At 38.4% G+C, this 13,294-nt stretch overlaps 1 protein-coding gene across 1 annotated transcript in view; it reads left to right on the top strand.

Annotated features, from left to right (window-relative positions):
• The first annotated feature begins 2,298 nt into the window (after positions 1–2,298).
• Positions 2,299–13,294, top strand: part of LOC135709597 (uncharacterized) — a 57,349-nt gene continuing 46,353 nt past the window's right edge. The window contains exon 1 of the mRNA XM_065231987.1: positions 2,299–2,860. Coding sequence (XP_065088059.1) covers positions 2,299–2,860 — 562 coding nt within the window. The remainder of the gene's footprint in view (positions 2,861–13,294) is intronic.

Below are 13,294 nucleotides of genomic sequence, written 5' to 3' on the forward strand. Positions count from 1 at the left end.
CTACATGGATACTATCCGGAGTTCTCCGAACAGCTTATGTTTAGAATAGGGATGTTTGATATCAAATATGTACCCATAAATATGTGAATTTTTGGAATCGGATGTCTAGAGTCTGGAAATCGATATCCGACGCCATTTTGAAATCCAATATGGTGACGATTTTGTAAAAAAAGAGGCCAATACGCTACAATATGGGTATTTTCGGAACGGGGACGACGTGTACATACCGAAAATTAATTTTCGACGCCATTTTGGAATCCAATATGGGGGTCATTGGGTTTCTGAAAAAGCAACAAATACCCATCAATATGGGTATATTTGGAACGGGGACGACGTGTAGATACCGAAACTCGGTGTCCGACGCCATTTTGGGCTCCAATATGGCGGCCATTGGGCTCTAAAAAAGTGGTAAATACCCTTCAATATGGGTATTTTTGGAACAACGTTGACGAGTAGATGCCGAAAACTGATGTCCGATGCCATTTGGGAATCCAATATGGTGGCCATTGACATCAGAAAATGTGGCAAATACCCAACAATATGGGTATTTTTGGAACGGTGACGACGTAAAAATGCCGATAATTGGTGGCCATTGGGTTCAGAAAAAGTGGTTTACCCTACAATATGGGTATTTTGGAGACAGGGATAATCGGTAGATTTCGAAAATCCTTGTCCGACATCATTTTGAAATCCAAGTAGCAAATACCTTACGGGGACGACGTGTAGATACCGAAAATCAATGCCTGACGCCGTTTTGGAATCCAATATGGCAGACATTGGTTTCAAGAAGATTCAAACACCCTACAATATGGATATTTTCGGATAAGAGACGACGTGTAGAAGCTGAAAGTCGATGTACGATTGAAGTCCAATATGGCGGCCATTGGTTTATAAAAACCTGTGAAATATCGTACAATATGGGCATTATCAGAACGAGGACGACACGTAAAGGCCGAAAATCAATGTTCAACGCCATTTTGGAATGCAAGATGGTAGCCACCTGTTTTAGACAAAAAAAAAACTACAAGGGACAGCCCTATGGGATTGTGCGCAATGGTGACATAGGACTACGTGGAAATTGAGTTGGGTTCACAAAGTGTACCCCCATATAGAAATCATAGACGTAGTCCTACGTGAATAGTTTAAAATATTATACGATATGGTCGCCATCCTGGATTTCGAATAGGCGTGTGACATCAATTTTCGGTATCAACCCGTCGTCCCGTTCCAAAAATACTCATATTTTAGGGTATTTACCACTTTTTCTGAACCCAATGACCACTATATTGGATTTGAAAAGGCGTTGGACATCGAATTTCGGCATCTACACGTCGTCCCCGTCCCGAAAATACCCGTATTGTAAGGTATTTGCCAGTTTTTCGCTCCCATAATGGATTTTAAAATTGTGTCGGATATGAATTTCCGGACTCTAGACATCACCCCGATTCCAAAGATACCCATATATTTATGGATACATATTTTATATCAAACATTCCTATTCTAAACATACTGTTCGGAGTACATCAGGATAGAAAAATAATGGATAATATCCAAGTTAAAATTATCCGGATAATTTTTTACTTGGATATTATCCGGAGGGAAAGAAATGTGCATAGGAATATACTATGTTTATTTCTATCCGCTGGATAGGTCTATCCAGATAATTATATTATCTATATAGATTAGTGACATTTAACGCACGCCGTGTAAAGTTGTTTATTATTTTCCTATGGCTAACCTAAAAAATGTATGAAATTATGTCTGTCAAAATGAGTTCGACAGCGATTAGCTATGTATTTTCCTCGGATTTTCACTAAAACGCTCTCACGTATTTGATTTTGTAACCAAACACGCGAAGAAGTCGGTGATTCTCGCAAATAAAACCTCGATCTCGCAAGGAGACAATACCAAATGATATAGGAATCATTTCTCTACCTAATTGTGGTGTATGCTTTCAAGGTTGAGATTTTAATTGCGAGAAATCGGTGATTGGCGTGTTTTGTTACAAAAGTAAATACGTCCAAATCTCAAAATTCTCCAGCTCACGATCATCAAAACAACAACAACCCTAACTTGTTGTCTGTGTCACACTCAGTCTTGACTTGACGTCTCATCATCTACTCACTCAGTCGGCACTCAGGTTCCGATTGATTGATTTATCTTTATTAAGGAGGCTTACTCAGGTTCCGAATGTCAGATATGAACGTCACTCTTTCGAAGAATTGTCAGATAGCTCAACAAGTCAGTCGGCAATGTGTGATCTGTCGTATTAGGAAGGCTGTTCCACAACCACCCATGATGGCGCCCCTACCCGAGGTGCGAGTTACGGGACTAGTTCATCCCTTCACGCACACTGGAGTGGACTATTTCGGACCGATACAGGTTAAGGAAGGATACAGTTTGGTGAAGAGGTGGGTGGCGCTTTTCACGTGCCTCACGGTTCGCGCCATACATGTAGAGTTGGTGCATAGTCTATCAACTCAGTCCTGCATCATGGCGATTAGGCGATTCGTGGCCCGTCGAGATTCCCCGGAGTCCTTCCACAGTGACAACGGAACAAATTTTCTGGGGGCCAGCAACTTGTTGACCAAGGAGATCCAGGATATCCATGAAGACTGCGCGGCGACGTTCACCAATTGGGCGACCAGCTGGGAGTTCAACCCAGCATCGGCGCCCCATATGCGCTCAATGAAGGTCGCGATGTCAGAAATTGCAGGTTATCCTCATCACCCAAGCGACGAAGTACTACAGACGGTAGCCACAGAAGCGGAGCCGATTGTAGATTCCAGGCCGCTCACCTACATTTCACTGGAGTCTACGGAGCAAGAGTCTCTAACGCCGAATCATTTCTTGCTGTTCGGTACGAAGGGAGTCGTTCAACCAGCAACTTCGGTGAACTCAGTAGTAGGGAGCAGTTTGAGGGACAGTTGGCACCTTCCGCAGCACTTAGTGGACCAGTTCTGGTGTCGATGGATACGCGAGTATGTGCCCACTATTACGAGACGCTCTAAATGGTTCGAACCAGTCAAGCCTTTAGAACCAGGGGATCTTGTCCTCGTCGTCGACGAAGGCAAACAGAACGGTTGGTTGAGAGGACGGATTATGAAGGTGACCAAAGCAGCGGATGGACAAGTTCAGCGAGCAGTAGTGCAAACCAAAAATGGACTGGTGAGCCGACCTGCAGTGAAGTTAGCCCTCCTGGACCTTCGGAAATCTGGACGGTCCGAAACTACACGGGTGGGGGGATGTTACGATACCACAGGGCATTCTCATTGGTAGCTAGGTGAGTGCCGTACCACCCAAGAGCTGGCAAACAGCAAACGTCAAACAGAGCATAGCCGGTGACGTGCCGCTCAAACGTCACTTGCAGCATAAAACGACAACGTGATCGAAGAAGTTATAAAGTGATCGTGAAAGTTCTTAGGAGTAATTTAATAGTATAAAATTGAAAATATTAATAAGTTAAATTCTACCTAAAGTTATCTTAAGTCTAGATTTTTTGAACTATTGTCTAGAGAAGTGAATGAAATATCAACCTAAGTAAAATTATATACATTTTTTGCATATTTACGAGCAATGTAAATTCTAACCCTAAATTTCTTATAGATAACTAGTACGGCTAGTAGTACGGCTGGATTTATATTAATTGTTTACTTTTACAAACCTAAGAGTAAGTACTTATTGAAACTTATCCTAACATGCAAAAGTTGTTAAACCTAATCACAATTTATAAAACCTAGGTCAATTTATTGCTAGCGGAAATTCACGTTCATATAGTTTCGGGTTTGAACAACACGAAAATGTAAGTTTATTTTAATTTAAAAACCATAAAACTAAAACAAATATACAAATACAGCTTTGAAGTTGCTTATGCTGCTATCAAAACGTGTTTACGTGTGCCCGAAAATCTATCCGAACATGATCTTTGATGACCTTGAGTTATTGGAGATCAGCTTCCGATGTTTTGGGAACTGCAGACATTTCAATGAAGTCGACTTCACAGCGCTGTTGGTGACACGAACTCAGTGTTTACTTTTCATTGCCGCTGTTACAGACTCTGGACGACTTGTTCCAATGTTTTAATTGATCGCTCAAACCTTTCCAAAAGCCTCTGAAGACCGACCACTGATTCCATTCCAAGGTTTGGCAGTATGTAAAGCGCCTGAACCCACGTTTTCTTTAGCAATTTGCTGTTATTATATCGCCTTTTAAGATTTGTGATTTGCAAAGAATCTACTAACGACTGCGCTCAACCTCCAAGATAACTCTTAAGGTAATGGAATTTTTCTACTTCTGATAAATCTGGCTTCCGGTGAATCAATCAATCAATGAAAGCTCAGCCAGTTTAATATGATCCATCCTTCCATGCAACATTGCAGCTGATTCATCAAGAGCTGACGTATCTGTGAATTTCTCGGCCTTGTCATGCAAAAATTACTAGACGTCATTAGCAAATCAAAGTTGGCTCCCGTGGAGCACTTTTTTAAAATCTGATTACTGCTGCGATGGTAAAAAAGCTGAAATCTATGTGCACAGCTTAAAATCTGAAAAGAAATTAATTTTTCTATATTATATGTCTAATGAGTAGCCTTTAAGTTTTCTACTATCTTAGCATCAACCAGATGTTATTAAAATAATTTGTTTGCAAAATAAATGCATGTTAAGATTGCACTCGTATGCGAAAAATTTGAAAACATCATCACTTTCATAGTTCTTCTATCCTCCACTGGAGTCAACTTTGATTTGCCAATAGCATTGGTTTACAAAATCCGAACGTTGCTTTGAAAATGCATCACTTTCAGTGTATTCCTCGTGAGTTTCGATTGAATAGAGAGAATCACTAGTTTTCTCCCATAGATCATCTAAACGTTCAAGACGCACGTGGGTTTGGCTAGCAGTGGTACCCTCCGAAAGTTTACAACAAATTCGCAGATATTGTTGACGGAATTAACGCGACTTCAGTGGTAGCCCTTCCTTGGATCTTGAAGGCACCTTGACGAATTTTAAAATAGCATCGTCTAAACGAATTTATGGACGATGCACCCCGGTACAACAAATCCAAAATCGAAAGAAAATAGAGGTGTAGTATCTAAATGGCCCACTTAGGCTAAACATATACTATGTAGTCTCACCCAGAGACGATGTTTTATAAGTGACGCGCGGAGGAGAGAATAAAAGTAAATCTGGTTGCACGGCCATCTAAGTTATTTTGCTGCCAGGTTTGGCAGCCCACAATTTTGTGTCTACTTCGAGTGACTTTTAATTTGAGCGAATACTTTTTTGATCGTTTCGGTAGTATCGGTATTCAAACGAAGTATTTGAATAATCAATTTTTGACAACACAGAGTGAAACCAAGTATACCATATTGGAGCGGATATTTTACAAAGCAATGCGCAAAATTATGCAATCTGTGGGTCATGCTTCCTACCCTATATGAATGAAATCTCGAATGAATGCATTTGCTCGTCGATTTGGCTTAACTGGTAGCTCGCCAACGCATCTAACACTACCATCATTACCTGATATTGGTGTTAGTATGCGTGGGTGAGCTACCAGTTAAGCCGACCGATGATCAAATGCATTGTTTACAAAAGCAGATATGTCCATTTAAAAAAAGTAATCGAGAAGTTCCTTTTCTGAAGTCTTTCACCAAATTCATTTGTTATTAAAAACTTGACAATCGACAGCGGCTTTGTAATTTTTTAAAAATATTTGCCTCTTGGCATTGATGTAAATATAGACAAATTATCTCAAAAGATTTTACTTGTGTTTTATTTGTATTGCAAAAGTCAAATAGTATCCAATTGCACTTTTCATGCGGCAACCATAATGAAATTGTTATGTTTATGTTGCCCAACGACGTATTTCGGGTATCATTCAAACCATTTGTAGAATAGTTCAATAAGTTGTGTTATCATTCGTTTATGGCATTTTTTATTGGGGAAACTTAATTATAATCATTTAAATCTTAAAAATTTAATTTAAACCGCCATCTCAATACTCCTCACGCTTTTCCTCTTGAAGAGCTCGTGTTTATTTACATTGCTCGATTGGAACCACGTTTGACGGTTCGATTGGAACTTTTGGCTTCAGTCTTCGCGCGTCTCTTGTTATCGTCTCTGGTCTCAGTCTCACCTTTGAAACTAATAGCTGCGCTCGATGACCGAAGAATTCCAGAAGCAAACTTCAATTTTCTAAAAGCTCGTTGCATACTGATTAATGAATTGAATTCCATAGGGGAAAAGTTGGCTTCGGCAATACCTTAACCTATTATCGACAGGGGGGGGAGGGTGTGGTAACCAAAGTCCTAGAGCACTCAAATTTAGCCAATAGTTGCTCTGAAACACAATATATCCACATGCCAAAATTAAACTCTCAAGGACATTGTTTACCCTCCTGACGATAATAGGTTAAGGTATTGCCGAAGCCAACTTTTCCCCTACGGACATATTTCAAACTAGAGTCCAGACGACGTTCTGATGTGACGAATTTTATGATTTTATGATTTTTCCACAGACGATACTCTTACCCAACCGCAACAAAAAAGCTCCTTCACCGGTGTTCCGTTGGGTTGGAAAATCGTATTCATCGCAAAACTCGAAGGAGGAAGCAGCAGTTCAGTTCAGAAGAAAGCAGCCCAGCTGAGGGAAAAAGCTGAATACTGGACCGGAAACTGTTGGTACTGTTGCTTCTACTGTTGATGGTGTTCTTGACGGTGGCAAACATACAATACACCCACACACACACACACTCCATGGAGAAACAGACAAGCCCGGAGAAATACGAGGATCGGAAAAAGTTTAACGAATAAATCAAACCAGGCACTACACTACCTACCGACTGCCGACTGCTCCCAGTTCCAACGGACGAGTAGTGTAAATTTATTGCGATAGAAGAAACAGCCAGCGTCTTCCTCTGTGTGTGTGTGTGTGAGTGTGTAGTGTGGAACAATCAGAGAAAAACGAGCCTTCGGGGCTCAGCTGCCAGCAGGCTTCAGCAGAGGGCAGCAGCGGGGTGTTAATGGGACGATCGTGATTTTCGGCACTTTCCAGCTTCGGCAGTGGGTCGTCGACTGCTGTTGGAATATACTTGGGACAATCCAAGCATTATTGTGAGATGGGAATAATTGGAGCTGGATATTGAGGTAGGGTGTCGAGTTATTCCAATCAGGGGATTGCATTTTCCAAGCTTTACTTTGAGCAAAACGGAGACAAATGAATAAATAACTTAGTTTGACATTTGTGTCAGTGTATGGTTATTTTGACATGGGCAAGAAGGAGGTTGTATTACACCCCACACGCATCAATATATTGACGCGAAGGGGAATTATTGACAATAATATTGATGATGTGAATTCAGAAATATTGTCAATCTCGATATATTGACGTCAATATAGAATGTATTGACAATACGATTATTGTCAATAAAAGTAATCGTGTAGGGTCCACTTTAGATTTATTTCGTCCTCGTATGGCTTGCAGAGGTGGCCCACACACACTTGTTCGGTTTCTGGCTTGATTGAAAGAGGGAAAAGCAAGGTAAAATTGCAACATCGGCAATACCTTAACCTATTATCGTCAGTGGGGCAAACAAAGTCCTTGAGTGCTCACATTTAAATAATCGATAACACAAAAAATGGCGCTAAAGAACTGCATCTATCTCCTTGACGATTATAGGCGCCAAGTTAGGAGGACATTGTACTTAAGGGCCGCCCGTTAATTGTCATACATTTTTTAAAATGTTGCACTGAAGTATAAAAAAAGTATTCTTCAAAAAACATTATTGAGTCTGTTTACAGAAGCTGCTATCCCAATGAAAAATTTCAATCCAACCGTTAATTCAAATAAAATTTTTGAACAAAGTGGCCACTAAATCGGAAACCGGAAAAACTGGGAAAAAAACGGGTATAAACAGGAATGTTATTGCAACCCTAACATATTTTGTTGATCTATTTTGGTCCTACATGCATTAATTTCACATCATATGTCACTGCTGTTGCTTGCAATGACATCTATCGGAAACCTTTATAAAACAGCAAAAAAGGGGTTATATTCCATTTAATTCCACTTAATTAATTTTGGTATCCATGACAGATACGTATTTCGACTACAATGTGCATTTCATTACTTCAACAAGCATAACCTGTTTTCCGTTAGTGGTTCACAGAGGACAGTGCACAGTGGACCAGGGATTCAATTATACAAGAAAACATATTAACGCTCTAGCATTGCATCCAATTGAGTTGACGTCTTCGCACTGCACTAGTTTCTTGAATTAATTAGGGCTACAATTTGGTGGATAAAAATAGTTCTAGATAGAGCTGGGATTAGGGCCTAACAGCTTTTGTAAACAATCCCAAGTAACAATTCAGTAACCATTTAGCATCCACTCTGATTTATGATGGTTTTATAACGGAAATGAACAATCCATTTAGTTTAAATATGGCATTTCAAAGTGTAATACATTCCTACTTAGTAATTCAGCTTTTTGCTGTTTTAAAAACCTTTTATAGTCTGGCAAGAAAGTCAGAAACTGTCTTGTTTTAAAAATAAATTTAAAACAGTAATCAATCCCTCCTTAAAACTGTTCTGTAATTCAAGCATAAACGTCATTAGCAATTGTTTATTAATGTCATGATAAAATACTTTATAAACGTGTTCTATCATTATAAAAGCATCCACTAAACAATTAGGTCTTGCATTAGAGAAAAAAGCATTTATTGTTGCTTTTTAGCCTTTTTAAAAACATCACTAACTCACCAATTACTTTGTTTACTAATTCAGCTTAAAAGATGGTTCCTCATAGTTAATAAATGCCAAATTTATGACAAGGAAATCTCGAAGGATAGACGAAGTAGGATGAAAAATTCAAGTCGATTTCAGCAAAATGTTCTTCTCTAGAAGAACCAGCACACCATCACCGACTGACCATCTTTCAAAGAAGAGTAAAGTGAGCGGGGCTCTCGAATTCATAAAACATTGTCGAAAGATTAAAAACATACCAGCCTTCTCCAGATCTTGCGAATAGATGACACTCGAAATCGATGTGCGGTATAAGAGGTGAGGAGAAAGGAAACTAGTGGACTCTTTCGTTCTCGCCTCTTCTTATGCAGCAACAGACGTGACGTAACGTCTGCTGTTGCATAAGAACACCGTCAGAATGAAAGAGTCCACTAGTTTCCTTTCTCCTCACCTCTTTGTGCGGTAACTCGAAATAACATCCGACAGCAAACCACTGAAATTGTTAGTTAGCGGAGATTAGGTGGTTTCCGATCCATAGCAGCGATTTTATTCGGCGAAAGAATCAACTCTTCGCAAATTTCATTCAAGCGTACATCCCTGCATCGTTGGATGGTGCACTTCTGTAACCATCCGGAAGAAGAGGATCTTTTTCGGGAACGATTACGCTTCCAGCTGTTCGAAATCCGAAAACTATCTGAGTAACTGCTCCCAATCCATCGGGAGAAAACCGCCTGGAAGAACACTGGATCCCACAGCGCAACTAAATATCGAAAGATAAACAAACTTTGACGTTTAACTTTTTGCAGCCAACTTTGCCTCCATAAATGCTGCCATAAATCTGAACGGGTTAGGATCAAGCGAAATGGCTTTAGATAAATACAATTCAGCCTGCAAATTTTCTTCATAAAAGCCATTTTAAAACCTCCATGAAAATCAACTTTTATGCCACCGCCATGTTATAATTAGTTTGCTTGTTTTTTACAAGCTTCGATTTTCAATCTATATTTCCTTAGATATAACTAGATGTTGGTAAATTTAGCAATGAGCGAACATTTAAATGCAAAAATAATAAAAAAAAATCTCGGCCAAGCTCGATCTGAAGAATTTATTTTATTTTTCAATGGTTAATTAATTAGTGAAATCGACGTTTTACGAGGGTGGACCTAATTTTTTCGATGTTTTCACGTAAATTTTACATAAAATTTAATATGGCACTTAAAACTAGCCCATCTAATGAGAACTATTGTAATAAATTTGGATAGTCAACAAGATTTTTATACCATCAGTTTCTATTTTAATTATTTTGATAAGATCGGATTCATAAATCCTTTTCTGTCTTGATTGATGCTTTCCTAGTGGATTCAGCATGCGGCTAGGGGAAATGGCTCTGAAAGGGTTTTTATTGTTGCTTTATTATAGCTTTTATTGTAGCTTTCAAATGGTTCTCAATGCGTTCGTCATACAATCTTTTGCAGTAAATCAATCCTGAAGAGTTTTGAGAATACACTCTTCAGAACCTTCTCCAGGGTAGGCCAACTAGACATATTCTAGTCTTAATGAGGTTTTGGTGGATGCATTAATGACAAAATAGCCTTGACCAGGGTTTTATGAATGTTGTTTTGTAGTTGCTTTGTAGTATTTCATAGAACTTGAAATGTTACTTGGGAATGACTTCTATCGATGATTTTTAGAAATTCAAGGATCGCCCACGCAGACCAACATGCTCATCTTGTAGGGAAAGCCTTCACCTATCCGATGGTTATGTTGATCTGCGTGGGTGTGCCTTGAGTTCCTAGAAATCATCGATAGTAGTCATTGTTTAAAAAATCTGTTAGGCCCTAATTCCAGCTCTATCTAGAGTTTAAGTGTTGGCCACAAAGATGGAGTGGCGATACTTTTTTTTCACAAGATAGAAATTTTCTGTCTTGGGCAAAGTTGTAGAATATAGAGTTATATGAACTTGAGCACAACTTGACATAGAGGTGTTTCAAATACTGCCTTTAAACATATATGAGTGTTCAAGTTGATTTGAAAATACTTCATTTCATACTGTTATACAACTGAAAAAGCGCAAGTTTCGAAGCGTCATAAAACAAATCAACAATTATATAACATGTTTTGCAAAACATCGCAATAACCAAAGCCATTTACAGAAAGTATTCTCCAAAACAAAAATAGGACATAACCGAGCATGAGATTCGAAATCAGGTATTCAGCGTACTAGGTTTGGAACTTCTCTAGTAGACCAACTCCACTTCTTATTAAAACATTTTTTATTATCCATCAAGTTCTCACGCATATGGCAGAAAACCAAGCGAGAGGAGGAGCTTGTAACAGTAGATTATGGTCTTATAACTTGTTTTGGAAAACATCATAATAACCAATAAATTTTTGGTGTAAAATTATAATTTAAACAAAAATTAGCATGGGATTCGAGCACTGGTTCATGGCGTGATAGGTTTGTACTTCCCTAACTTGACTAATTTCGAAAGATGACTAACTTAAGCTTACTATCTATGATGTTCTTCGTCAATGGCTGGAAAATTATATTCTAGAGAAAATGCATTTGGTTCGTCATAAAGATGTTTTGAAAAATACTGGAAGCGGCATCTGAATTATCATTTCAACTCCTTTATGAAAATCGAACTAGCATCTTTTCATGATGTGTTGTGGTATTATAAAAATAAGATGCACATTTATATAACTTTTAAAGATCAAAGTCAAATACGATCATCTTGGAAGATGAAAAATCTGAGAAGTAGTCAGAAAACATTTACAGAGCTCTTTCAAAGCTCATGATGACTTATAGAACATGCTCTCGAATTCTTATATAAAAAGATTTTTTGTGTGTTACTTGGGATCTTCGAAAAACTGATGTACACGAAGTTTTATAAAATTTGACTAACATTCATGTTTTAAAAATTATATTTTGAACAATCGTTCCAAAGAATACTTTTTATCTCTTATCCTCGATCGATACTGATGAAACTAATCGTTCCAGATCAATACTCGTGTATTGTTATGAAAATATATATCACATGATATTTAAAAAAATGCGCAAGTCATCGCAAAATGTTATCGATTATTCAAAATGTACACCAAACACTTTAATTCTTAAAAATATTTCAGTGGCATTTTGAGATATATTCAAGATATTTTAATTAGACTCAAACAATATATTTATCTGAAAAAAATACAGGAAAACTATTATGGTGCTATAAAAAATTAAAAAAAAAAATCAATTCAGTGCCAACATTTCAAACGTGCGTAATTGCATTTGTAAACAATGGTTTCAGTCGTTGATTTCTCGCGATTGAAAGCTCACTCATGAAAATGAATGACACCAGCACGCAGATGAATGTTTCTTGTATCAGCTAGCATTTGTAATTTGGAGGGGTGGGTTTTCATTTGCAAGAAATCGACGTATAATGGCATTTTTTACAAAAGCAATTACGCCCCTTTGAAATGTTGGCGCTGAATTTTGATCAAACTTGAAAATTCAATTGGAAAAACTATGCAAAACAACGTTGTTCAAGACTGGAAATTGATTGGACTATTCTGCAAAAAGTTATCAACATGGCATCCTTTACCGAGGATAAGCAAATAAGATAGTAGAATTAAATGGAAATTACTAATCCTTCTCTCTCTCATTATATAGGTAATCTACTAAGACGCCCACATTCATCAGGATCCTATACTTTCTTCTTCTTCTTCGTCGCATTTCAAGCTTATTGGTTTTCGAATATTAGCTTATTGCGTGCTCTCGAGTTAGTGTTCCATAGATGCACTTCCACAAATATTAATTGAGAGCTTTCGATGCCTGTACCATTTTTGCATAAGTATAATTGAGTGATAAGCACAATCATACTCTATATGCCAACGGAAGTTGATCAATTTTCCAACGCGAAAAATTCCTAGACTGAACCAGGAGCCATCAGCCACCTTCAGCATGGTCTTGCTTTGTAGCTGCGCCTTTACCGACTGAGCTAAGAGAGAACCCCCCCCCCCCGCCCCATACCGACTGAAATAAAGGAAGCATCTTTTACCTTGCTCATACATTAATGGTTGAGGGGACTTGAAGTTTTTCTTCAAATCCACAGGCAAAAGAGTGCGCGTTTGACTTGCTCATATACTGTCTGCGGCTGTGGAATATTTCTAGTGAAGTTTATCACTACCTAAAGCCACACGTTGCCGAAAGCATCAAGTCCCCTCATCCAATAATTTATGAGTTAGGTAAAGGAGTGTGCGTTTGACTAGTACTGTCGCATTAGTGGCTCTTTGCTCAATTTCAACTTCTATTCAATTTTCACACTGCCGTACTCTAGCGGAACTATAAATCTACCCTTTTCACAGACCTTCCTCCAGATAATAAATTATTGCGCTAAAGTTTCACGTTGATATTAGTACACCAAAAACTCCATTTACGAACCAAACCGGGGGTTCTTAAATCGAATTAGTGTGTAAAAAACCTCGCTTTTGAAAATATTGTCAAATACCCCAAAATATTGGTATTTTTTTAATCGGAGTGACATACAGGAGCCAGTAATCCATG

This window comes from Ochlerotatus camptorhynchus, unplaced genomic scaffold (assembly GCF_037179485.1).
Source record: "Ochlerotatus camptorhynchus isolate MF236.1 unplaced genomic scaffold, CSIRO-AGI_Acam_v1.1 ptg000361l, whole genome shotgun sequence".
Classification (NCBI taxonomy): Eukaryota; Metazoa; Arthropoda; class Insecta; order Diptera; family Culicidae; genus Ochlerotatus; species Ochlerotatus camptorhynchus.